The 25747-nt window shown below is 49.4% G+C and overlaps 3 protein-coding genes across 7 annotated transcripts; 1 reads left to right on the plus strand and 2 right to left on the minus strand.

Moving 5' to 3' along the window:
- Positions 1 to 9: 9 nt before the first annotated feature.
- On the minus strand, positions 10 to 6007 carry LOC122367433 (28S ribosomal protein S30, mitochondrial-like). 2 transcript variants are annotated; one of them, XM_043340496.1, is made up of 7 exons: positions 5432 to 6007; positions 5007 to 5130; positions 2328 to 2631; positions 1715 to 2088; positions 1407 to 1521; positions 909 to 1101; positions 10 to 475 (listed from the first exon to the last, which is right to left on the minus strand). In XM_043340496.1, exons 1-7 carry the CDS (start codon positions 5896 to 5898, stop codon positions 277 to 279), a joined length of 1776 nt encoding a protein of 591 aa, XP_043196431.1. In that variant the 5' UTR covers positions 5899 to 6007; the 3' UTR covers positions 10 to 276. The 2 variants fall into 2 exon arrangements, with proteins under 2 accessions (XP_043196431.1, XP_043196430.1); XM_043340495.1 differs by having other exon boundaries at positions 909 to 1104; positions 5432 to 5913.
- Positions 6008 to 6127: 120 nt separating this feature from the next.
- On the plus strand, positions 6128 to 17697 carry LOC122367426 (serine/threonine-protein kinase 3-like). Of its 3 annotated transcripts, none has more exons than XM_043340481.1 (12): positions 6128 to 6445; positions 10769 to 10849; positions 11078 to 11258; positions 11807 to 12001; positions 12366 to 12471; positions 12818 to 12998; positions 13296 to 13491; positions 15346 to 15520; positions 15847 to 15926; positions 16246 to 16467; positions 16793 to 16972; positions 17209 to 17697. In XM_043340481.1, the coding sequence occupies exons 1-12, from the start codon at positions 6420 to 6422 to the stop codon at positions 17374 to 17376; spliced, it is 1791 nt and encodes a 596-aa protein (XP_043196416.1). In that variant the 5' UTR covers positions 6128 to 6419; the 3' UTR covers positions 17377 to 17697. The 3 variants fall into 3 exon arrangements, with proteins under 3 accessions (XP_043196416.1, XP_043196417.1, XP_043196418.1); XM_043340482.1 differs by having other exon boundaries at positions 6143 to 6445; positions 16258 to 16467; XM_043340483.1 differs by lacking the exon at positions 16246 to 16467 and having other exon boundaries at positions 6143 to 6445.
- A 130-nt stretch (positions 17698 to 17827) lies between these two features.
- On the minus strand, positions 17828 to 23119 carry LOC122367427 (mRNA turnover protein 4 homolog). Of its 2 annotated transcripts, none has more exons than XM_043340485.1 (7): positions 23079 to 23119; positions 22826 to 22927; positions 22292 to 22457; positions 21886 to 22035; positions 19223 to 19374; positions 18870 to 18946; positions 17828 to 18171 (listed from the first exon to the last, which is right to left on the minus strand). In XM_043340485.1, the coding sequence occupies exons 2-7, from the start codon at positions 22851 to 22853 to the stop codon at positions 18016 to 18018; spliced, it is 729 nt and encodes a 242-aa protein (XP_043196420.1). In that variant the 5' UTR covers positions 22854 to 22927; positions 23079 to 23119; the 3' UTR covers positions 17828 to 18015. The 2 variants fall into 2 exon arrangements, with proteins under 2 accessions (XP_043196420.1, XP_043196419.1); XM_043340484.1 differs by having other exon boundaries at positions 23091 to 23110.
- Between the last annotated feature and the right edge of the window lie 2628 nt (positions 23120 to 25747).

Here is a 25747-nt window from a genome sequence, read left to right on the forward strand (position 1 = left end):
ATACCGTCGTGATGTTCGATATGGATGTATTGCTCGACTTTTCGACCCTTGGCGAGCAAAGCCGAGGGATCACAAGCGCCACCTACACTCACGTCCTCTCATACTGTCCTCATTTACGAATAATAACGTCATTCATACACGTTCTGACTCGGTCATAATTCGGCACTGGCGACCTGTGGCCAAGCACACCAGTCCATGCCGGCCTCAGACCCGTGTTGAGCTCACACCAGCCCGTGCCAGACTCACATCCACTCCCACACTGGCTCTCCCTCACATCTACTTGTCTTTCTCGTCCCTCCAGCTCTCCAGCTCTTGGAGCTCCTGCAGAAACTTGGGGTCCGTGTTGCGGTGTCCCCGCAGCCGGCCCATCTCGTGGAATACGTTCTTCTCGTGTTTGGAGGCCGCCTTAAACCGAGCGGGGACGAAGTTCTGCCTCAGGGCGCGCGGGATGTAGCCCGGGTAGAAATCGTCCAGCCTGGCGACGGAGGAGACACCTGTGTCATCGTACCGTCGGGGGCAATATGGGAGGAGACCGACAATGAGAAAAATTCACCGTACCAATCGCTGAAAAAGCACGAACTAACAGTTAAAAGCAAGAACTAACGAATTAACAGTTAAAAGCACATTAGAGATCAACAATGGAAACAGGCCACGCTTTAGCATGCTTTACGTAATACGTGCCTACAATGATGGCAAGGGAACAACTCCTTGGGGTCGTAAGAAGAGAAAAGAACGATGTGGAACACTTCTCAGCAGAAAGGAAGATTTTAATCGGGCGCATTGAGATAGCCAGTCTTTAGAACTGTCAGTGGAATGGAACGCAGACATTTTGATGTGATTTCAACCATTTCCACAAACGCTGCCGATTGAGACCGGTCAGCCAGAGCCAGCGTGCGCACGCTGCTCACCTCCTCATGTCCGGATACTTGTTGAGCTCGAAGAAACGTTTGCGCGCCTCCATCGGCCGGGTCTGGAACTGGACCTTGTAGATCTTCTCCCACATGTAGACCTCATCCTTGAGCCGGCTGCGGGGCCGGCACGACATGATGTGGAAGTAGGTCTGCAGGTACTTGTTGCGCAGCCAATCGTCCTCCACCGCGTCTGCTGGAATCCCGAGAGGTGTATCAAAGAGACAAACAAAAAATAAACAAACCAGCACACAAACACACACAGATATTAACAACGACAGCACTGCAGTCTGGGTAAACGCTAACATTAGCTGGCGCTAATCCTTCGAAGTTCCAACATAGCTGTAAATAAGAGTGGTGGCATTTTGATTCGCCATTGCGCAGTGCCGTGCATAGGCAAAAACTACTATGTGCGGTCAGAGGCCATTACCTCAGGACAGAGGTCACCTGAACATTGTAGGTTTTGCCTTTGTGGGCGGGCTAAGCCGCCCTCCTTACCGAGACTCCGCTCTGGGTCCAGGTAGGGTCGCAGCTCGATGCCGTCTCGGTCACCGGTCGGCAGCAGGTACAGCTGAAGCAGACGCTTCAACACCTCGTCGTTGAGCCCTTCCACCTGTGGGAGAGCAGGAGTCGGGCAGGGTCAGTTGGGGCTAGAACGGTTGCCGGCACCGCATTCGACGGAAAAATGTTAGTAAGACAGCGAAAGCGCAGCGGATGTACCACCAAGTTCGGTGCTAATAGTCGGCGGCACTCAAACGGTGGTCGCCTGCCGGTGGCCCGGTACAGCTCTATTCAGCGCCACTCACCCCCTTTTCTGTGACGCTCTGGTACAGCTGCATCTCCGGCAGCACCCAGCACGTGTTCCCGGGCGCGCCGTGCTCGGCCGGCGTCAGCAGCGCGCCGGTGGTGTTCAGCTGAAACGCCGAGAAGGTCCAGGTGCGACCGTCAGTGATCACCGTCTGTGTCGTCAGCGGGTACGTGAGTTCTGTCAGCGGCGAGAAGCCCACGCCGCACGCCTGCGAGAGGCATGACGCGAAGCCGCTGAGACAAGCCTGAGCGCGCAGGGCGTCGGGCCGGTCGGCTGCGGCGTGCTGGCCGTATTTGGTGGCGTGTCGCACCAGGTGTTCCCGGGTCAGCCAGTTGACCAGGCCGAACTGGCGGCCGTCCTCCGGCCACACGCCTGCCGGACATAGTGACCAGCGGTCAACGGTAGCCGACAGCAGTGCCAGGAGTACTCGAATCTGGCAACATATAGCTGTTAGACAATGACAACAAGGTTAAACGCAACTCCACGGCTGAACCAACTGTAAAGTGCAATAAAATTAACCATCACCCCACAAAATATAGAGGGGAGAGGAACTTTGTAATGGCTATAACAGAACATAAGCAAACAAAGCGTCAAAAGATACGTCAGCTGACCGGGTATGTTGGTGCCGTGCCGGAACTTGTAGGCGCACTGTCGGGTGCGCGGCTCGCGGCTGTTCATCTCCAGTGGCGGCGGCTGGTGTCCCACCGGATCCCCCTCGCCGGCCAGCGCGGGCAGCGGCAGACGGCCGCGCACCAGCAGCGCCGGCTGGCCCACGTACTGGACCGGCCGCGACACCGGGTCGTTGCGCTCCTCCTCGGGGATGTGCCGGCGAAACGAGCGCACGTGCCGCTGACGACTGTCGGCCGGGACGTCGCTCAGCCACCAGAAGGCCTCCAGCCGCGGCGACAGGTCCGACTGAGGAGAGAGGGTGAGGGGGGTCAGTGAGAGGGGAGGGAAGGGGGCAGACTATGAGTAAGATGATGTCTCTGAACCAACAACAAGATAAGCGTAGGTATCACGTTACCGTTGAGGAGTAGTGTGCTACGATACTCCGTGCGTACCTAGTTTAAAGAAATGCAGCATTGCAATTCTATGACATTTTCATCTGGCAGCAGCTCTTGATGTCAGTAGGTGTTATCGTTACCTGCCCACAAACTTTAGTTTGCCCACAGCGGACGAAAGTTCGGACCGCAAATGTTCGCACATATGACAAATGTACCTCAAAACGTAAGCAAATATACTTACGTAGGATAAAACTCAAAAGTGCTTATCGCTATTATTCGCAAGTCAAAAGTTCGTTCATCGGGATTTTTTGTTTGATTATTTTGTTGGGAACAAGCTCTATAGGACTGAAAAGGTCACTGCAGAGCTGTAGGATAATAGGGTCAGGCGTAGAAATTGGGCTATGCGGGCCACCGACAGTCAGCCGCGCAGACAAGACCGTCCCGGTGGGAAAGGACAGTCCCGATCGACCAGTTCGCCCCTCCGCTCAAACGGTCACCTCGGAGAGGTATTCACGGTTCTGGTGGGGACGGAATGGACCAGACCTCATCTACCGGTTGTCTGGTGGAATTGACCGCCAGGCCGGGAATGGAAGAGTGAGGGGTTGAGGTGGGCTTGTTCCGAGGATGGTGACTGGTGAGGATGGATGCGCGATGCACACATAGGGAACTTTTTCATAAGTAAACATGCTCCTATAGAGGGACAAAAGCATAAGATGGTTTACTCTAGTTTATGCAAGGTTTAGCTAGGTTAGGTCAGGTTAGGTCAGGTCAGGTTTAACCCTCGCCCGTATTGGTATTTTTCCAGCCGCGAACATATAAGGGGGGGGGGGTCCGTTGGACCTCCTTGCCATTTCGCCCCTGACCGAGCTAGAGCTTCGTGGAAAAAACGAGCGTGTTTCCCGTTACGAGAGGAAGACAATGATACCCAATTTAAAGGTCCTAGGTCATTCGTTGACCTTCCAGACCAGGTCAATGACCCAAAGGTCGGGGAAATCGGGACCTGTTAGAACGCCGTAAACTGTGGCTGCAATGGTTTTTCTCGGGGTGCTGATCACGAATATCATGTTGGTTTTGATCACAGATGATGTCTTCATGCATTTAGGCCAGGTCGGGTCAGGTCAGGTCAGGTCAACCAGTACAAGCAGGGGTCCTGCCGGATATTCGTAGTAGGTGTCAACCGCCTCTGACAGCTTCGTAACATGTTACAAAGGCAACAAAACTACTTCGTAGCTGTTCATATGGTTGCTAAATTCGACTTAAGTTCCAAAAACTGGCCTAGAAACATGTAAAACTTGAAAAAGTGAGCCGAGGTCATCAAAGGTCAACGACCTGACCTGACCTTCAGGTGACCTTGCCACCCACCCTAATGCAAGGGAGCAACATCATATCACATGTTTCAACGCTTTAAACCACGAAAAGACTACAAACGTGCGGCTAATCAGCGAGCCGACATACGCCGAATCGCGATTCCGGCTAAACATGGTCTCGAAAAGTAGGTCACAGGTCAAAGGTCATTTGGGCCAGGGTCGTGAAATTTTCCGGGTAGGTGTAAAATTGATCAACTCGAGGGGAATGAAAGTCGCAATCGGCCGCTTTTTACGCGAGTTATTCGCGAAAAACCGAGGGGGGTTCCGTTCGACCGTTCGAACCCCCCACCCCCACCCCCTATACGGGCGACGGACCGACGGTTATGCAATAAAAGCTTGCCGGTTGCCCTCATAGTACTTTATCGAATACGTACATTTGCGTGCCAACGTACCTACTTATATCCTCCGTGCTTAATATATACAAACTTTTTCCTCAAATCATGAAATTCACCCGACCTCTATCGTTACATACAAGCACCGCAATGCAGCGCTTTCATCACTGATTAGCGACCGAATGTCCGTGATTACTTGCGTGGGGTTCAACACCCAATGATTAACCACATAGTTCTCAATTAATATTAATACTAAATGGGGAATGTTGTGAAAAGGGTTGGCATCTGATGTCATCATGTGCTTAGCATTTGTACCACATTTGCAAATAGACCCACTCTAAGCATATGAAGATTTTATTGGGCAAATGAGGCATTAATATCAAAAGATATTCCAGTGTGCAGTCTATAATTGCAGACCCAAATGACATAATGAACATGTTTGTGATGAGGGAAGACCTTAGAAGTAAGTCATACCACAGTGCAGAATTAGAAGAATCATTCATGTTAAAAAATAGTAATACCTGGAACTGAAACTGTGTTGACTACCAAGTTTGTAGGTACATAAAGAGCAGTCATGGATTGGTTACCTGTGAGTCAGCTATGTGGTCTGTCTGATCACTCAGCAGGCTGACCAGAGCATGGTTGATCGCCCAGATGATGTTGTCACTGGTCTCCTTCTGCTGCCGGCTTTCAACTCTGTCTACTTTTGGCCTGGAGACAGATTAACCAGTGAAGAGTTAGGCAGGTACCTAAAGCTCCTTCCAGCATTACAACAATGTGTTGTAGCAAGCTGGCAAGCTGACCACTTCCTTGTTAAGTTTAAGTAAAAATTTTTTAAAGCATTGGTATTGCGTAGCATCCTTGTGCTTATTTGCACATCAACATGCTTCAATTGTCTTTGCTTTAGCATTACGCCTCCATTATTTGTCTGATTAGCTCCCTAGTCCCTTCCAATAAGCATACCTACAAACATTAACTAACAACACAATGTGTTTGTAATTAATGGCATTACCTATGGCAAAGCTCCAATAGAAGAATATCCTCAACCTTTTTCTTCAGGACAGGGAGGAACTTATTCACTTCATCATCAAGAGTAGAGTAAACATTTGGCCATGCTTCCACAACATTTGTCCTGGTTGCAAACTGGATAAATTCTGCATGGTTGTAATGCACATCATGAGGAGAGAGCTGACAAGCCCAGTGTCCATAATATCTTGACATGTTCAGTTCAAGTTGTTTCTCCTGAACTGTTGGAAGGCTTTGGATGAGCTTGTGCCATTGCTGGGTTTCGCGATCTTTAGTAGCTTTGAATGACGTATCCAGCACGGGAGGATACTCGGCTTCAGTTTCTCCAGCCTGCTTGACATCACTGACATTATTAGAGGAACTTGTAGCAAAACACCGACTATTTATCCCCTTTTTGAATAAATTTAGCCTCAGAGCCGAGCTACGACATGTCACAGCCATGGAGGCCGCCATGTTTACTAAACCAAGTGTACTGAAAACGTGCTGAAAACTAGAAAATATCTTATCAAGATTTAATACTTAAAAAGAAATTTGATCTTTGAAACTCAAAAATAAAAACTGCAACATGAAATATACCGGTAAAAGATTTTTTGCTACAAAACTTTGCAAGTTATTTGTAAAATTAATCAAGAAGGAAATAAATGATGCGACAAACACACCGCACTGAGACAAACAATTTTACTTGTTTCGGAGGAGATTTGCATTGTGTGGGAATATGATAAGACATTGCGCAGCGGGTTTCATTGTTTTCAGTCGTTAATTGCCATGTGAATACATTTATTTGAAATAATTAGCCAGGGAAATGTCAGCTTGGAACTCCATGAGGCCGACGGAGCTGAAGTTGACGTTGGAGCCAGCTATGAAGTGTTGAACTGAGATGCAGTCATTGCAAGCCAATGTGAACTAAGCCTTTGTTGAAAGATTTTCAGCTTTTAGCTGTTTTCGCTTTTGCTGCTTGTTTTCATTTAATCATCATGTCTGAGAAGGGAAAATCCAAAGGGTAAGTAAATGCCATTTCATTCTTACAATTGGCTATCAATTAGAGTATGATTGTTCAATCAAAATGGCCGAGGTAAGTGGTTACATTCCGAACTGCTGTAGTTCATATATCAGGGATGCAGCCCTGGTTATCCTATTCATTTTCTCACCTTTTTTGGATTAATGGTTAAGATCCTCTTTCAATATGGACAACAAGTTCCATCAGCACAGCCCACAGCCCAATCAATAATCACAAATGCCGTGGTTTTAATATTTTGATGGGTGTTGAAATTCAGATGATAATATGCATGGGTTATAGGTACATGCTGAAGGTTTTGGATATCATAGATACAAGACTGAGGGTTGTTATTCATTGTCATGATCCAATGTTAGTTGTCCTTTTCACTCGTTCATAATTAGTAATAGTATACATGGCTGCAAGCCTGCAGTGTTCAAATTGGACAAATATCATAAACTATGTCTAATCTAGCGCAGTCTGTCCTAGTCTTCTTTTAAGTTTTTTTTCAGTTACTTTCAAATAATTTTAGTGGGTAAAAGTATGTCCTTGACAATTATTGATTTTCTATAAGGATAATCAGTTAAATAATTGAGGCTGTTGGTAAATTACTAGAACCACTTAATTCAAATAAGAAACACTGGAGTCTGAGCTGAATTTGGCCAATGGGTAACTTATATTAGTACCTATATCAGACTATCATTGCATCCATAACATAAACAGATGCTTGCATAATTATCAATGAGACTTGATAGGTATACAGTAATGCCACTACAAGCTCTCATCATTCAGAGCTCAGTTGAGAATGCTTGACACATGTTTGCCAAAGCCATGTCAAATTAATTAACAAGGTTCAAGCAGAAGCATTAACATGTAGCTTGAAGCTTCTCTTTTAACATTTGATCCCAAACCCCTACTGACCTGGACATTTTTACACACAATTGTGTTGGGCTAGATGATACCTATGGAATCCTAGGAGACTATAGTTAGGACAGGTAAGTAGCTTCAATAGCACCATTTGTCTAGGTTTACACTGAATTATCACTCACAGGAGGTGAAATGTGGTTGAGTTGAGCATGCATGCAAGTGCAACTTTATAAGCCCATAGGCATATCATGGATGATAGATACCCTGAAGAGTGAAGAGGTTAGTTGCATGTGAGAAAAGTCACTGCTTTGTGCTAGCTATCAATTGTGTCTTTGACTTCAGCCTGGCCTTTTGTAGGAGTAGATGGACAATTTGAGTTTCAGTTGCTAGTTAAACTGTTTTAAAATGACAATTGTTTTTCATTTTAAAGCTACCTGCTTTTCAAAGTAAAAATGTGTGCAGTGTGCACTGTCTTATACTGCCACTGTTCCTTCTGATACCACAGCCCACAGTCCATTAATTTTTTTTTTCCGATAAAAGAGCACATCTTTGTCAAAGGCAAGCTCTTGTATGATGCTACTCATGATAGAATGGCAAATTTGAAGCATTTTGAGGAACAATGAATGATGATTGATGTCAAATATTAATTCAGCCACAGATGGCACTTCCCCGATGGTTTTCTCGTGATTACTCGGAACACGTTAGAGATAGAGAGCGTTGGACTCCGCGAAAGCACGCGTTCCCGGTTATAACAGTCCGGGCTCGAAGCGCGACGGGCGCTTGACGTTTATGAGCCGAGCCTCCTTACAGGTATGGTTGCGGTTGGTGGCAGGCCGCAGCCAGGCGAAGTCAGTGAGGGACCGGCCGTGCGCGGCTATGTGCGCACGTTAAACTTTGGACTCCAAATTCTGCGATGGAACCGGAATTGCACGATCGGAGGGTAGAGGGCAGGACCAACGCAACAAGCTTCGCTTAGTGGGGGCTCTGCCCTTGTGAATCCTTCCATTCAAAAGGTTCGGGCTAAATTTATTAAAAAAAGTAATTTGCCGAAAACCGGACTCCTACAATGGGATTGGTACTTGATCTGACCTCAAAGTTCTCTGTGTATTAAATTATCCTAAGTTGTTTTTATGGAAAACTGATATTTTGCATATTATTTATCATGTGGATTCGTTTTGATTGGGCCATTGCCATATTAGGTGTCTGTTCCATCCATGACGTGGACACTGGACAGTGGAAACTTGTACTCAAGGTTTTGAGAGCCCAGCCTGCTCGGGTCGCTCCAATAGGACATAGATGAAACTGCTTACAGGGATGGTGTGTGTGTGTGTGTTTTTTTTTTAGAAAAATAAATTCTGTGCCTTTTTAGGTAGGCAAATACACGGACCGTACAGCATAATTTTGGCTGCTTTCGAAAATTCTGCCGATTCTCAGTTAAACGGTCGGACGATGCAGGTCAGATGCCAGAGGTCGCACGAGAAGTTCGTATACTGTTGTGCGGATACTGGCCTTGCGACTCTGTCTTTTCAAGACACACCAACTAAAACTGACCCTTCGTCATGCCGCATCCTATCGATAAGATACGAGCTGTGCACCTCGGTCGGTTCGTGTTCCGGGGGGTAGCGCGGCGTCACATTACTGGAAGCGTGGCGTCCGGAGGGGCCGGGCATCGACACGGCCGGACGTTGCGTCCCTATCGCGCCGCATATCCGGCGAGCGGCCGCACTCGGCGACCGGCGGGGCTCCGCGGCGGTACCGACTTCCCTGTGATTACGCTCCGGGCGCGGCACGACGCGCGACCAGTTCACCTTCCACTGGCCTGCCGTACTCGTGGTTTTGTCCGCTGGCGTGCCCACCTCTGACCGTCGCGTCGTCCATTGGTTTACCGGACCTACTCGCGGTTTTTACTCTGTTGTGTACATCTGACCGCCGGACTCCTGACGGCTGGCCGGCTCAGTGGTGGTCGGCAGGCCGCCGGGACGGGTGTGTGAGGGTGCGAGCCGGCTCACCAGTGCTGAGTGTTCAGACCGTCGGGCCGTGGTGTCCAGTGCGTGAGGGGAGGCCGGCCACCGTGGCGGCCGTGCTGAGTGACGGCGGCGGCGGTACGGAGCGGCAGGACACCGCCGCAGACTCCGACGGCATGGTGGTGCTCCGGCGCAGCGTGCGCCGCCGCAAACTCGGCTGGCAGGCGGGGTAGGTGCCCAGATGTGCTGACAGTCGAAATAGCTCGGTTGGCAGGCGGGGTAGGTGCCCAGGTGGGCTGACAGTCGAGATACCTGGGTTGGCAGGCGGGGTAGGTATTATACTGGGCTGACAAGCGGGATAGGCGCATAGGTGGACCGGCAGGCGGGTTAGGTGCCCACGTGGGCCAGCAGGCGGGGTAGGTGTTACATTGGACCGGCAGGCGGGGTAGATGCGCCGCGGATGGGCTGTCGGACGGGATAGGATGGCTGGCAGCCGGCAGGATATGTAGGTGTTTAACTGGGCTGACAGGCGGTGGGTGTGTAGTTAAGCTGGCAGATGGGGTAGGTGCATAGTTAAGCTGACAGACGCGGTTAATGCCCATTTAGACCTGCGAGCAAGAAATTCGCCCGCTGAGCTCGTAGACGGAATTTAAATATGTCTCGACTGGCTCGCACTTGCAGCGGGATATTTTCCCCGGTGGGTTCACAGCTGGGATGGTGGGACTGTATGGGCAGCCAGCCATTTGAAACTATTGTTTAGAAGTGTTTGTGCAAATGTCTGTCTTGTCTTAAAAAAGCGGCTCGAACTTTTTCCATAGACGTTCAGATGCGTTATTGAAGAAATGGGAAGGTGTGCAATCTTAAATGAAATCGTTGGAGGCGTGCTAACTGTCCCATAAAACTGACAAAGAGACGCCTTATATGAAGTCCTCGAGTGAGACGTGAAAGGCAATGTCGTAAAATGTTGAGCCTGTTGCTCTCAGATAGGTAGTAAAAACCCTCGCGGCCCACATCAACTGTCTCTCTCTCGCCGAAGATAGTGTCAACAATAGCCAGTTCGTATACACAACGGATCTGAAATCCGCCCTAAAGTGCGACAGAATGAAGTATGCATGTTGTTATGTCTTCATTACACGCCTTTCGTTTCATCCATCAACTATGTTTCTTATTGATCACTGATCTATTTTTGGTTTTGAATTTACTACACAATATTATATGGCACAATGACCCAATTCGACCTTGCATTACCTGCAATTTCTAGTTAATCTGTAAAAATGTTAGCGGTGCCTCGAAGTTATATGAAATTTCAGTAGCTACCGTTTACAAGTGCTATCCTCGAAAACCTTTCTTGGTATACCTATTTATCGCACCCTCCTCGTGTCTGTGAGGCTCAAAACGTGTTTGTGTCCTTCTTTCAGTCTACCGAGTGTTTTCTGACCGACGTATGTTTCTGACTGCTTCTGACCGTTTCTGACCAACGTTTGTCTGTTTGTTGCAGCGAGCTGAAGAAGCTCTCTGAGGAGAGCTTGGCGCGGCAGCCGGAGGAAGTGTTCGACATCATCTGCAAACTGGGGGAGGGGTGAGTAGTGCCGGACTGGCTACCCGAGGTCCGTGTGTGGTCAGAAGTGCAGGATTGACGTGTGGCTGGGAAAGGATAAGCTATCCTGGGTTTCGCTGCGTGACTGGGGAGGGCTGTAATTTTGGGTCTTTGACCCCTCAGCACCGACCGTTTATGACCGCGGTGAACGCCGTCCCCAGTTCCGCCTTCCCCACGCTGTTTGACGCCACCCTGTTCGTTTCCCCTCAGGTCGTATGGCTCCGTGTACAAAGCATTACATAAGGAGTCAGGCCAGGTCCTGGCCATCAAGCAGGTACCTGTCGACACCGACCTGCAGGAAATCATCAAAGAGATCTCCATCATGCAACAGTGCGACTCGCTCTACGTGGTCAAATACTACGGCAGCTACTTCAAAAACACCGACCTATGGGTGCGTACTGAGCGTGCGGCTTGTGCGGTAGCCCTCACTACCCGATACCGTAGGTCTGGTCCCGTAGGTCCGGCTGACGGTCCGAGACCGCGCCCTGTCTGTTGGCTCTGGAGTATGATGGCGTGTCACGTGCGTGGCTGGGCAGGGCGGGGCAGCTGACAGGACGGGGCGGCCGCCAGGGCGACTACTTAACTAATGAGCTTTGTCCGGTAGAAAAATGGACCCGCCGCCACCGTCACACCGCTGTCACTGTCGCATGCTTTGACGACAATGTGCGTTAGTGTAATTCGATGGCACCTAGTTCAATTTCTGTCGGTGGTCGATAACATGAAAAGCTTAATTTATGCGTAGAATGATCTAGCTCAGATTAACCCAGCTTAGCTCACTCTAACCCAGGCTTTCCCAACAGTTCCATGCCGCGGCAACTCGGTATAAAATGATTAACTCCGTGCCTGCGACATAGGATCATCCTCCCCCCCCCCCCTGATGCTACGCTGTCCCCATCCATGCCACGAGTCCGAGTTAATTTTATTTCTTTCGGTCGTCAGATCGTGATGGAATACTGCGGCGCGGGCTCTGTCAGCGACATCATGAAGCTGCGGAAGAAGACGCTGTCCGAGGCCGAGATCTCCACCATCCTGGCGGATACTCTCCGCGGCCTCCAGTACCTGCACCTGCGCAGGAAAATACACAGAGACATCAAGGCCGGCAACATACTGCTCAACAACGAGGGGCACGCCAAGGTAAGTCCGGTCCGCTTCTGCTCGGTGCTGTGCCACTGACGTGGCCAAGCTGAAACCTTTGATAAGCTGCCGCACTCAAAGTGCATCGCTCACTCTGAGTGTGTTCTTTTTTTTGCGGAAATTGTTGCCGCGTTATTCGGCGGCTGTTGTGTTTGAGTCTACTTTGCTATTCGAGTTCTTGCCTGTTGCTGCGGAACATTTTCTGTCAGATCAGTCATTTTCGTTGACCGCGGCAGTTTTTATTATATATCTGTGACCCATTTACCGCGACTCCTCTGAACCCCTCAATGCCGCCCTTTTTCCGACGCTGGGGTTTATGCGGTCGGCGTTGCTGAGTTCTGATGCCGTTTTTGTGTGTTCACAGTTGGCCGATTTCGGAGTGGCCGGTCAGCTGACCGATACGATGGCCAAACGGAACACAGTCATAGGCACCCCCTTCTGGATGGCGCCCGAAGTAATACAGGAGATCGGTGAGTCCACGTACTGGCTGGCGACGTGGGGAGGGTCGGTGGAGCACGGTATGCTTGAGTCCCTCCGGTAGCAACACACATGGCTACCGCGCTTTTTTATAAGATAGTTGACAAATAAGTGTTTCGACTAGTTTGAATAATTGCAGCACCGTTCGCTCTTTTCGGACCATTGCTGACTGCTACCGATCGCAGTTCAGGTCTTAAGCCAGCCCTGTTCGTGTCTTTGACGCCCCGGCCCGTCTTGCTGTTCGTCTGCCTTCCAACTCCGTTCGCCCCCTGGCCTGACCCACTATATCGCCCCGACCCGTTTGTCTACCTTCTGACGCCCGAATCATCCATCCCTCAGGGTACGACTGCGTGGCCGACATCTGGTCGCTGGGTATCACGGCACTGGAGATGGCCGAGGGTCGGCCGCCATACGGCGATATCCACCCGATGAGGGCCATCTTCATGATCCCCACCAAGCCGCCGCCCAGTTTCCGAGACCTCAACCAGTGGTCCGCAGAGTTCATCGACTTCGTGCAGCGGTGAGTCGACATACTTCAGGCCTCGAGGATCTTATTCGCTCGATGGCGTGGCATTATTTAAACTTTTTTTGACACTGCTAGTATGGCTTGGCTGGAATGAAATGCATATCCCCGTTGCAGGTTAGTGAGTGAGCTTGCCGCGCCGTCTGTGGCCCGATTCTGGCACGCTTCGGTCCGCTCTAATTTAGCTGCATCACTAGCGGGGTTGTACCTTTCCAGTGAGAGATCTGTTAACTCTTACGCCTCCCAGCCCCAGTTGCTCCTTCTCGTGACCCGTCCTCTGTGCCCCACCGCCAGGTGTTTGGTGAAAAATCCGGACGAACGGGCGACGGCCACCGAGCTGCTGGACCACCCGTTCATCCGGGCTGCCCAGCCAGCGCCGGTCACCCTGACCAGGATCATCCAGGAGGCGACCGAGGCACGCGCTCAGCAGCAGCTGGCCAAGAACAACAAACTGATCCACATCCAGCCGGAGCCGGCCAGTCAGAGCCAGGTGAGAGGCGGCCCAGAGTCAGAGCCAGTGTCAGATGAGCCAGAGAGAGGTGAGACAGAGCCAGGCCAGATGAGCCAGAGGTAGAGTCAGGTGAGCCAGAGGTAGAGTCAGGTGAGCCAGAGCCAGACCCAGGTGAGCGGCGGGCCAGCGGCTGTCGGAGGTAGGCGAGTGACTGAACCGATCATTTACCTCGGACATCTTAGCTGTCCGTTCAGCAGGAACTGCCGGTGGTTGTCCGAGGGGCGAGGGTGATGACGTCAGATCTGAGATGCATCCAGCAACCCTTCGAAGTAGGATGGTCATATAAGGGGAGCCAGACTACTGTTAACGCCAGACCCCTTGAGACCCTAATTTTTCGCGATTACTTTTAAATGCGTGAAGGAATTTCAACCAAGCTCAGGACATGGCCGTTTCAAGACAGGCCGAAACTTTTACAATTTAGATATTTTATCGCCATTTCAATATTTCAGGCACTTGTCATTGACTCGTAATGTTAAATTTCGAGCAAGATTTTCATCCGGTGTGTAGAGGCTATCACCAGTCAGTCTGTGATACGTTATGACGTCACAGCTAAGCCCCCGCCTCTGTGGTCTTGGCCTGCGGCGGTTTCGGGCCGGCGCGCGGTCACTCTCGCTGTGGCGGGGAGCGGGGACGGGCGACGGGCGAGCGGTGCCGAAAGCCGGCGGAGTTGTGCGTAGCGTCTTGGCTGACAGTGCCCAGAGAGCGACATGATGACTAAGGAGTCATAAATGCTCATTGCGCATTGCTTCTACAATGCGCATTGAGCATCCACCACTCAATGCGCATCAACCACTCATGTTCGCTGATATATTTTTTTATAAGCTGCAAATGACGGGCAGATGGCATATAACTGACATAAGGTTAGGAAATATTCACCTGTATTTAAAGCCTATGGCGTTGCAGATAATGCGATAATGGGATGTCGGATATCACCAAGTAGCTGCCGATTTGTACATCGCTATGCAACCATCGAACAACGCAATAATAAGTTAATTGCCTGAGCTTCACATCATACGGCTCGCTCGTATTTCAAACAGATACCCTACATCGAAAATCGTATTTGTTAGGAATCGTTAACGTTTGTTCGAAGCACGACTGAGTAGTAGGTTGAGGAGTGATGGTCCTCTTGGTCCTATATACAAGAGTCAACAAGAGCCTAACATTTACTTGACCGTCTGCTGCAATTGACTCATAGCACGTGAAGCGTCAGCGAAATTCATAGTCCTTCACAGATGGCAGGGGTGTCGTTTGTACAGAGGTCGCTGATGGGCACGGGTCAATGCCGCAGTCGTGGGCGGAGCGTAATGTCATATGACGTAGAAAGCCTCTATCCAGGATGGAAAAACAGTTAACATTACGAGTCAATGACAAGTGCCTGAAATATTGAAATGGCGATAAAATATCTAAATTGTAAAAGTTTCGGCCTGTCTTGAAACGGCCATGTCCTGAGCTTGGTTGAAATTCCCTCACGCATTTAAAAGTAATCGCGAAAAATTAGGGTCTCAAGGGGTCTGGCGTTAACAGTAGGACGCCGTCGGCCATGGGTCCTCCCCTGGTCACTGAGTCGCGGGGTGTTGTGCTCACATTGCTGCTTCACTCGATAAGATATTAGAGTGACGATGGGCATGGTTAGCCATGGATTGAGTCCAAAACGGGTGGTGGAAGGGTCAGTGGATATGTGCGATAACTTGCAGCTGCTTCTGGCCCGAATTTTCATTTGTATAGGTATTGTTGATAAATATTGTGCAATATCAGTCACAGTGTGTCGAACTGCATCTCCTTTGGTGTGCGTGTTTGTGTCCGCGACTGACCGGTCCCATCCCTCCCCGGCAGCCGCGTCTGGAGCCGGCAGAGAGCCAGGAGACGATGCGGCCGGCCGACCCCGGCACGCTGGTGCCCGGTGATACCGGCACCCTGGTCACGGACGGCACGCTCGTCTCGGTCGCCTCCAGCCTCAACACGATGCTCATCAACTCGGACAGTGACGAGGACGAGGCCACGATGAAACGTTAGTGATGACGTTCTGCCTAGTCTCTCTTCTTCTCTTATCTGTCTCGACTGTATCAGTTTTCTCTATCTTTCCATCGCAGAAGTTACACGCAGTCCGCAGTCTGATCTAGTTAAGTTCTGGGCAGAGTTCGAATGGCGTGTTGGGATTAACCTGGCTCACGTTATGTCGGCTTTTTGCTAGCTGGATGATCAGGAGTCGTAGCCAAGAGACACCTTAAAAGGCCGTCTCCCCTCTGCTTATGGTCCTTATTCGATGACCGTACTGCTATCGCTGTTGCCGTGTCGGCTGCGTGACGTCAATTGACGCATCCTTCCGTTCGACAGGGCACGATACGGGTAACGGCAGCCCCAAGTACCGGCCGCTCTTCCTGGACCACTTCGACCAGAAGGAGGCCGAACAGCGGGTAAGTCCCCTCCATTCCCCCTCAGACCGTCCCATGTTCGACCCCCTATGCTGACTCGTCTCCCAGACCGTCGGCGGCTTGTGCTGCCTGCCTTTGCCTCTGCGCTTCTCGTCGTAGGAGTTTTGCTTTTTTATTGTGTTCGCTGCGAACGTATAGGTGGAGTGGCATACTCGATTTGCAAAGGACCTGGAGCGGAACTGTTGTGTGTTTGAATCGCAGCGCTTGGCGCACGGCTGCTAGCCTGTCGCTTCCATCGCGGAGGACGCAGCTGCTCGACGATCGTCGGCTCTCTGGCTTACGGCGTGCCGGCTGCTTTCAGCGTCTGTTGCAGCAGCAGCAGCAGCGGCAGCAGGCGGCGGCGGCAGCGTCACAGGCACAGTCGCCGCTGCAGCCCCCGGCGGCGGCGGCCGAGCCGGCGGGCGCCGCGCCGGCCGCCTCTCTACCGCCTCCTCAGCCGCCGCCCGGTCAGGAGTACCACCCGACACCGCGGCCACAGCAGCTGGAGGGCCTGCACCAGGAGCGAGAGCGGGCACTGTATCAGGTATCGTTAGCACAGGGCAATGTGCCAGGTACCGTCAGAACGACCTAACTAAGGGTACTCTACCAGGTACCGTCAGAACAGGGCCTGTACCGTCAGAACGCACTGTACCATACAGGTGCGGCCAGGGACTTGTGAGATTAGGGCTTTATACTAGAAGGCAGGTGCCGTACTAAGGAGAGAGGGAGGCTTTGGACTGGACAATATACATAAGTCATTTGACCCTCCGCAGTCCGCTGACTGCAGCTTCACCATTCCACCTATCAGTTACAGATCATCAGCACCCGGGTGGAGGCCACAGAACATCATCTCTTCTTTATTCCGCCAGGTGCCGCAGTCTGGCGCCGTGTCGTCGCCGGCCGCTCGGGTGCTAGGAGCCGGCCTGGCGCCGCCGGCGGGGCCGTCCGCCCCCGCCCCCGCCCAGGCTCTGCCGCCCCAGCCCCAGCCCATCCCCGATCTGGCACCAAAGCTGGGCAGGAGCCAGTTCATGGACACGTCTTTCGAATTTGTGAGTACCGAGGCGGGCGGGTGGCCGACAGACTGGGTATTATTGTGTTTGTCTGTTCCGGTAGCGTCTCTATTATTATTCCATCATCTCGTTTGACTAATTATGATGTGTCATAGATGTCATGTTTGCGTTGCGAGCGCTGTATTATCCATAGAGCTCGCTACGTCAGGTGGCCTGTGCTACCGCTGTGTGCGCCGGACAGCCACCAACGTTCGTTTCCCCGTCCCTGCCGGCAGATCCGTTTTATGAGCTACGACAAGCTGCAATCGCGAATGAACAGTCTCGACTCGGAGATGGAGCGCGAGATAGACGATTTGAAGCGGCGCTACATGGCCAAGCGGCAGCCCATTCTCGACGCAATGGATGCCAAACGCAAACGGCAGCAAAACAGCCAAAACTTCTAGTGTGGTCGCCGCGAGGCGCGCAGTGTCGAGCGAGTGTGCCGGACCGAGCCGGCCGGCGCGCCACCGGTGCCATAGAGCGCGCGGCCCGGCGGCCCCCGGTACCGCCACCGTCTCAGCGGGTCTTAGCTGATAGCACGCCGCCACCGGCCAGAGAACTTTTAACGACAGCGAGGCCAGCGCTCGGCGTTTTAGTGCGCGCTCCGTGCATATGACTGTGCCGAGGAGTCGGCCCGCCCAGAGCGGGGCCGGCACCGACTGTTTAACCTATCATGAGCGTTTTATACATCGCTGGTCAATACACTAACATGAGAGGATCGACAATACGGATTTATGTGAGTATATATCCTGCATCATGCTGGCCAGGGGTGGTATCGTCTCATAAATCCAGACTTGATGAACGGTCTTAAAAACCTTTCAGTCCAGCCCATACTTCCTCTCATATTTCCAGCAGTTACATTCTGTGTCATCGTTTATTCAACAACTATTCATCACCATGAGCCATGAACAAGACACCGGCACAGTTGCATGTAGATGGTCTGTTGGTCAGCCCGGCCCGCCCGCAGATCCAAGTGTGACGTCTGATCCTCTCCTGCCTCATCCCCAGCCGGTCTGCCGAGCCCCCGTCCGATCGGCGGCGCCTCACTCGGCGTCCGGCTCCAGGTCGGAGATCTCCTCGTCTGAGGCGGAGGCGGCGTCCGAGGCGGCCTGGTGCGTGAGTACCTCCAGCTGTCCGCCGCTGGTCCAGACGGCGTGCAGGGTGACGCGGAACTCGGCCTGCTGCTGGCCCAGCAGCTTCTGCCGGGACGGCGGCGACGGCGCCGGTCAGCAACCGATACGGGACGCACAGCGACAACCACCACTCACCAGGTACCGGTCCACGGCACACTAAACATTACCATTTCACAGCTGCGTTTTACGATACAGTGACTCGCGCCAATATGCTGTTGCGTTTCAGTGGATCTAAACACGCGTGATTGAACTGAGATGTTAACTGGGACCAGGGCTTCTTTTAACTTGTTTGAACGACAGACCCTTCGCAAAGTTAAGCAGTGCCCAAGGAAACGGTGAAAAAAAGTAATAAAGATTCCTTCCATAAGAGGTTATCTATTACCCTTCTCGAAAATACGCTACTGCCTAACGTCATAAGGAACAAATTTCAACAGCTGATCTGCCAATCGGCATCCATTTCCCGGATAATTTGTTCAATCAAACTATCCGGACAAATTAGCTAGTTCCGAGCACAAATCGTACGCTGCCTTGATAACAAATCAGCACAAGAGCAGAGAGCTGGAAATAAGAAAGATGAACCAACCAGCGCTTGCTCCAAGTTGTGGTGAACTTCTTTCAGAATATATTGATGGACTGCCTAATTAATTCCATCACAAAATGCTTCGGTGTGAAATTCTGATGTCTCATGTGTTTATAGAAAACTACCTTATCAAGTGTGGATGTCGGGATACTGTAAAAAAAACGACGGGCGAGCAAGATCTTACCAGTATTCTGCACTGTTCTGGCTTCAGCGTGTCTCCTTTTCTGCACACCACGTGGTCTTTTACTAGGGAAACCACGCCTGCAAAAACAGCACGTAAGTTGTCATGACAATCGTTCCGCGAAGGATCAATCGTTACACGCCTAACACTTGCAAATTATGAAAAAATGATCGCCAGCATCACCCATCGGAATCCCTTCGACCACCACGGATTGCAACTTAGAGCGCTGCCATAAACTCGGGTTGATGGTACCGTCAGCTGCCCCGCCCCTGACATCACTCTAGGGTGTGGTGATTCATTTCTCCCCGAGGCCGTACCTTTTATAGCATAGTGAGCGATTCACCCCCAGACCGTACCTCTTTTGAGCGTGGTGGGCAGCCCGAGCTGCCGCAGATGCGGCTCCAGGCTGTGGGGGAACTGCGCGAGCGGCCCCTCGGCCAGCTCCACCGTCTCAGTAGCCACGTTGCCGGAGCGGGCGTACTCTGGACAGCTGAACTCGCCGAACCACCTGTGGATAGGTGATCCCGTGAACAGGCCGGACCGAGACCGGCCCCGGCCGCCCCTCAGACCTGCCCTGCTGGAACATGAGTTTCACTACACTATACCTTAGCCAAAAGCAGCCCAGGTCAGACCACCAATTTCAAGTAGCCTTAAAGGGACTATCCCACCTTTAACATGGGGTTTGAGTTGAGATAGCCAAGTTTGCGGCGAGGTTCAGAAACCACTATCCATCTAGGTTGCAACCCCCGCGGCCTCTTGGTGTTGAAGAAATTCGTTCCCTTCATTTGAAAATGGGCCTTGTACAAAGCCCTATCTTCAACATGGAGCGACCGTTAGTGTGACGTCACCTCGTTTAGTCATTCTGATTTAAATGGGTTTGTTCGTTGAAAAATCGCTTAAAACTTGGTCTGAACTTTGTTGTGGTGCCTACAGAGTAAAAAGAATCAGCTTTATGACAGTAATGTGGCCTGGGGAAGGAGGTAATTTTGGGCTGTGACGTCACATATTTGAAAGTTTGTGTTTGGAATATGGGAAGCCTAAGATGTTTAATGAAAAATAAATGCCAGAACCGTGTTCCTGGTCATCCAATCTATAAAGTCGGGCACAGTTTAACTGGTTTTAACAACATTTTAGAAGGTGGGATAGTCCCTTTAACCCTATTAGTGGCAGGCTCCTGGCTACCCCCTATTAGTGGCAGGGGGGGGGGCTGTTTACGACCCCCCCCTTGATATCTCGAGATCTAACGGGCCGATTTTCAAAATTCAAACGGCATTCGATTTCGCTCAACGTGATCTACATTTCTAAAAAATAAAAATTAAAAAATGTCAATAGGGGGGGGGGGTAGAGGGGGGTAAAAACGGGCAAATTGCAGATACATTTTAGACTGTTTATCACGGCCAGGTTTCTGAACCAATCTTAACGCAACTTTTGCCGATCGATAGAGAATGAACCAGGAATTCACATGGATCCTAAAAATATGCATTTTCAAAAATCATAGGCGGATACAGATCATTGAGATTGGGGGTACACAAAAAGTATAGTAAATAAGGTTTTTGTTGGTACTGTTTCTAAAAAGGGTTGTAATGGTCTTGTTATGTTACAATTTTCTTATGAGAGAACGACTACAATTGTATTGGTCATGCATAGGCGGTGTCAGGGCACCTATGTTGGGAGGTAAAACATAACCCCCCTTTTTGGACGCCTGGATCCGCCTATTATAGCAAAAACGTGTCAAAAGAGGATGCACAATAACTGTATATGTTATCACATGATACCTTTCATTCACTGTTCGTAAAACTGGTGCAGCATCGTGATCTTCGCCCAAATGACTCGCTTCACGAATAGGACCCCCCAATTCCCAGTGCTCTGGAGCCGCCCCTGGTAAAGTTATGAACTTGAAATTTTCAGGGAATGTGCCCAATTTAGTTTTAGGAAAAGTCAGAAAATTTCAGCATCGTAGCTTCAGCGGCTTCGGAGATATTCCCGAAAAACCTGAGGGGTGGATAAAAACAACCCCCTGCCACTAATAGGGTTAAAGGAAATAGTTCACTTTCACGAAATTATTTTTTTGCAATGGATTTATGATTTTTTATGTTCAAAATGATCAGCAAAGAAAATAAAACCTATTTATAACAAAAGATTATTTTCTATATTTTGATAATAAGAAGAACTTTTCAGTTTCTGTAAGGCACAGGCGATCCAGTATGAAAAGAGCATGGGTCCCGAAAATTCTTCAGAAACTAGAGAAATGATCGCGGCCACCGGCATTTGGGCGATCTGCTGCTGCTGAATGTCCTTATTGATCAGTACGAGAATTTCTCTAGAGTTCTCGTAGATAATTTCTCTAGTTTCTGAAGAATTTTCGGTACCCATGCTCGTTTCATACTGGATGCGAATATATGCAAGGCACACATCCTCAACGCAAGACACATTTTTCGGGACGAGAAATAGAATATATTTGCCTAGGGTGATCGTTGGGCTGTAAAAGCTCCTGATTTATGCTCGTCTCAGCCCAGGCTACGGAACTGCTATTCCAGTTCAAAACCCATGTTAAAAAGTGAACTATTTCCTTTAAGTGAAAGGGTGCCCTTTAGAAAGTAAAAACTGCCCCCGCGTTCGATGTCTCTCGGACGACGAAGATTCTGCGTCGTCCGGCCAATCCCGTTCAAGGTCAGTGGGGGCTCGGCTGCAGTTATGGAACGTGATTGGCCGGACGGCGTAGAATCTTCGTTGTCCGAGAGGCATCGAACGCGGGGTAAAATGCTCTACATACTAAATTATGCATACTAAATACTAAATACTACTCTGTATACTAAATTATGCATTTTTTGCAAGTCAAAGTACATGAGGTGGTGTGAAATAGATAATCCCACAATGTCTTTGACACCTGGTTCATGCCCACTCAAGTTAGTTCTCAATAACACATCTGTCTAAAAAGGAAGCAGCCCCTTTCCACTACAGTCTACATCCCAGATGATACAAGCACAGTTTCCATTATCACTGGTCAATAGGTACTCACTCGTACACCTCCTCCTTCTCCTTGTTGGTGAAGAGCAGCCCACACTGACCAACCAGCAGCTCCGAGATCTTGTGCAAATTCTTTCTGTGCTCAGTGTCCTCAGTCTTTCCCAAAGCATGTGCCATCACCTTGTTCTTTCCAAAGAAGAACCTGATGAAAATGAAACAGAACAATGCTTTTAAACATGAACACTATTATGTAAAATTAGCAGTTATCATTCATAAATAGGTTGTGTCTGGGAACTTTATAAATTTATGAAGTGCTTTAGTCAATATACATCCAATTAACAACCACCCCTTTCCTCTCAGTGAAATAGCCACTGTATTGGACTCGAACACACTATGAAGCTAATAAAGACATTTCAAATGAATATGAAAGTGCCAGTACCAAACAAAAAGGTACAAACCTGCTGTGTTTCCATTCAGCACGCAGCTCCTTCCACCGTTCATTGCGCATGTTCTGCACAGAGAAGACAAAGAGGCGGGCATAGTCGTCCGCACACTGTCGTACATCATCTATTAGCTTTGCTTTGGTGTCTGAACCCTTGCGACTTGTGGTTTTAGTCAGGGCAACTGAAAAATAAGCAGTTTATGATCAGTCAGCTAAACATCTGTAACAGCAACACAAGACCTAAGGGCAGAGGCAGTGCTACACCTACCTACATTGCTGGTGTTGGAACTCAGTTGCTGGCTATGACTTACGAGGTGCAATTGCTCGGTTATTATAATGCCCTGGCCCCTGTGCAGATTACAGAACACCAAGTGGTGAATGATGTTTTTTCTTATCATCACAGGCTAGACAAGTCTCTACAAACACTAGGCATGCAGTTCAAAAAATTGCATAAAACACTGAATTTAACATTGACTCAAACAATTACAAATAGTTCTGTACAAAAAGCTATACAAATAATTCTGACCAGAACAGTTTTATTAGAGCTTACCTGTCCGATCTCTCCGTGATTTCGGCATATTCTAATCAGGTATATAGCTTCAAGTCTACGGCCTTGCCTCAAGTCAACTTCCAAGTCGCGTCAAGTAGGTACCTACGAATGAAAAAAAACGATCTACTGGCGTGTATGCATGCCAACTCGAATCATTCCAATAAAAAACACTGATAATCTATCGTTCACTGATCATTCAAATAACGCTGAAAAGACCTACTTCATAGCTAAATGATAAAAATAATTAGCCTACCGTAAAACACACATTCTCGTGTTTATCCCCTTCTTTTTTTTTTTTTTTTTTTTTTTTTTTTTTGCTCGGTCGGCCTAGTGCCATACCCGAGCAGGGGGCAGTTACTCCGGCAATTTTCGCCGGGCAGCAAGTCTTACGTTAAACCGGTTTATGTGAACCCGGTAGCAAAAACAACGTGGGATCCTATCTTAATGTGGAATCAAAGCTAAGGGAGGTACTTACGTGTATAGCCAAAGAGCCGAGATGTCTGGAGTCGCAAACACAACAGTGGGAATAACTTTTATTAACAATACATAATAGACATGAACACTTGTGAGCTGGTGTCAGTGTAATGGAGCCGGGAAGCTTTCATCGCACTGACAGAAGGTATAAGACTTTCTAGGCTCCAGCCCCCCGGCGGGGCCTTGTTGTGGGGTGTAATGGTCGGGAGAAAAAGTCCTAAATAATAAAAAACCCGACGCCTAACGCAAAGGGCAAAAACCTCGCACCTAAGCCAAAACGGCGCGAGGGAAAAAGCCCTGTAACCGCGATTAATTAATGTGTGAGTTTGGGGGTGAGCCGGGAGACGAGGGCTCTGATTAGCGTTTTAGGGGCGGCAGCCGCGGCCCTAACACGCTAAAGGCTCTTGATGATCCGAGCGTCGGCGAGAAAGACGAACAGAAGGTCGTGGATATCCGGATGAGTGTCGCCCAGGAGAGTCGGAAGGTCGAGAGAGAGTCCATGTGTGTTAATGTATTGTACTATATGTCTGCGGTGTTGGTGTAGGTGTGGGCAGTGGAGGAGGAAGTGTGAGATGGTGTAGCGTGGGTGGTCGCGGCAGTGGTGACATATGGGTGAAGGTGCTCTATCCAGGATGTAGTTGTGGGTGAGTTGTGTGTGGCCGAGCCGGAGCCTGGCTAGGACTCTCTCTTTGATCCTTGTGTTTTGATGGGAAGAGTAGAAATGGCAAAGTTTCGGTTTAATGGAGAAGAGATGTGGTGTATGATCATCTATCCAGCATTTTTGGCGGTATCTCTGGAAGGCACGGAAGAGCGAAGACAGAAAATCCGGAAGGGGGAGAGCGAGATGATTTCGAGATGGGAGATGAAGACCTTCTTTGGCTAGCTTGTCTGCTTTTTCATTCCCCTGTATTCCAACGTGGGACGGAATCCACAGGAGAATGACGTGTTTGTTTTCATCGGTAAAGCCAATAATCATCTTTTTTATTTTATAAACGATTTCGTTTTTTTCCATTTTTCTGTGAGCTATTGCCTTTACCGATGAAGCTGAGTCTGTGCAGATCACAGCCTTTTCTATGTTTTTCGATGAGACATATTTGAGTGCTGAGTGAATGGCTATCAACTCAGCACTAAATATGCTATGGTCGTCGTGTAGCCTACTTGTTTTGTTATGATGGTCAGATGTGACAGCGGCTGCCGTCCTCCCGTCACAAACTGAACCATCTGTATATATGTATGCATAGTCTTTATGTTCTTCTTTATGCTCATAGAAAAGTTGAATGCTTTCTTCTTTTGTGACTTTTGATTTTGCCTCTGCGTACAGGAATGCAATATTCTCTATGGCTGGCAGAAAGAAAGAAGAGATGGGTGGCCGATGAAAAATAGATGGAAAATCCAACTGGAAATCACTGAGTGTCCTTTCTATGCGATAGGCGATTATCGGGTATTTGAGTTGGGCCGTTGTGGGAGGGTCGTCCGTATATCGATTGGAGACAATGCGGTGCGAAGGCGAATAAGGGGACAAGAAAGTGCGCGCATAGAAGCGAAGGAGTTGGAGTTTACGGCGGTGAGAGAGAAGAGGAATATTACATTCTGCGTGGAGAGCCTTGATATTTGTGGTGCATTGGGCTCCTGTAACTATACGCAGGGCCTTATTTTGTATAACTTGAAGTGATTCGATCTGATTAGAAGCTATATCATCAAATAGAAAACTGTTGTAATCCAGGATAGGACGGATTAGGGAAGTGTATAGGTTAAGGAGGGTGCTGCGATCAGCACCCCAATCCTTTCCTGCTATACACTTAAGTATGTTGAGGCGCCTAGTGCAACGCATTTTAACGTCTTCAAAGTGATGTTTAAAGGAGAGTCTACTATCTAGTGTGATGCCGAGGTATTTGAACGTTTTAACGTATTTGATAGTTTGGTTCTTTACTTTAAGTTCGGTATCAAATTTAAAACGGGACTTATGGGAGAATATGAGTGCTACTGTTTTGCTGGGCGACAAGACTAGGCCCCATTTATCGCACCAGCTATGAATATCCTCCATTGCGTTTTGAACGGAGGCAAAAGCCGAGTCAATGTTTCTTCGCGTTACCCAAATGGCCACATCATCGGCAAAAATAGAATGCTTAAGGCTACTAGGTGGGTTTTGAAAAAGGTCGTTAATCATAATAAGGAAGAGGGTTGGGGAGAGGACACTGCCCTGAGGGAGGCCGTGATCCTGATTAAGATTGGGAGAAAATGTGTTACCGCATCGTACGTTAAATGTTCTATCTTTGAGGAAATTAGAGATATAATGGGCCATGTGGCCGCGAATACCTGTCTTATGAAGTTTGATCAGAAGGGCTTGTTTATTTACTTTATCAAAGGCGTTTTGAAAATCAATGAAAACTGCAAATGTATACATGTCATTTTGGAAGCCCTTCTGGATGTCATCAATGAGGTGGACTA

This window comes from Amphibalanus amphitrite, unplaced genomic scaffold, assembly GCF_019059575.1.
Source record: "Amphibalanus amphitrite isolate SeventyFive unplaced genomic scaffold, NRLGWU_Aamphi_draft 000870F_arrow, whole genome shotgun sequence".
Taxonomy (NCBI): Eukaryota; Metazoa; Arthropoda; class Thecostraca; order Balanomorpha; family Balanidae; genus Amphibalanus; species Amphibalanus amphitrite.

Bases quoted from the DNA above. Each gene is read 5' to 3' on its own strand.
- LOC122367433 (XM_043340495.1), bottom strand. From the start codon at position 5,898: ATGGCGGCCTCCATGGCTGTGACATGTCGTAGCTCGGCTCTGAGGCTA. The intron at 5,131-5,431 runs GTAATGCCATTA...ATCTGTCTCCAG, and splicing joins CTATTGGAGCTTTGCCATAG to GCCAAAAGTAGACAGAGTTG. The intron at 2,632-5,006 runs GTAACCAATCCA...CTCTCTCCTCAG, and splicing joins ACCACATAGCTGACTCACAG to TCGGACCTGTCGCCGCGGCT.
- LOC122367426 (XM_043340481.1), top strand. From the start codon at position 6,420: ATGTCTGAGAAGGGAAAATCCAAAGG. The intron at 12,002-12,365 runs GTAAGTCCGGTC...GTGTGTTCACAG, and splicing joins ACAACGAGGGGCACGCCAAG to TTGGCCGATTTCGGAGTGGC. The intron at 12,472-12,817 runs GTGAGTCCACGT...TCCATCCCTCAG, and splicing joins CGAAGTAATACAGGAGATCG to GGTACGACTGCGTGGCCGAC.
- LOC122367427 (XM_043340485.1), bottom strand. From the start codon at position 22,853: ATGCCGAAATCACGGAGAGATCGGACAG. The intron at 22,458-22,825 runs GTAAGCTCTAAT...CTTATTTTTCAG, and splicing joins ATCACGGAGAGATCGGACAG to TTGCCCTGACTAAAACCACA. The intron at 22,036-22,291 runs GTTTGTACCTTT...CATTTTCATCAG, and splicing joins GCTGAATGGAAACACAGCAG to GTTCTTCTTTGGAAAGAACA.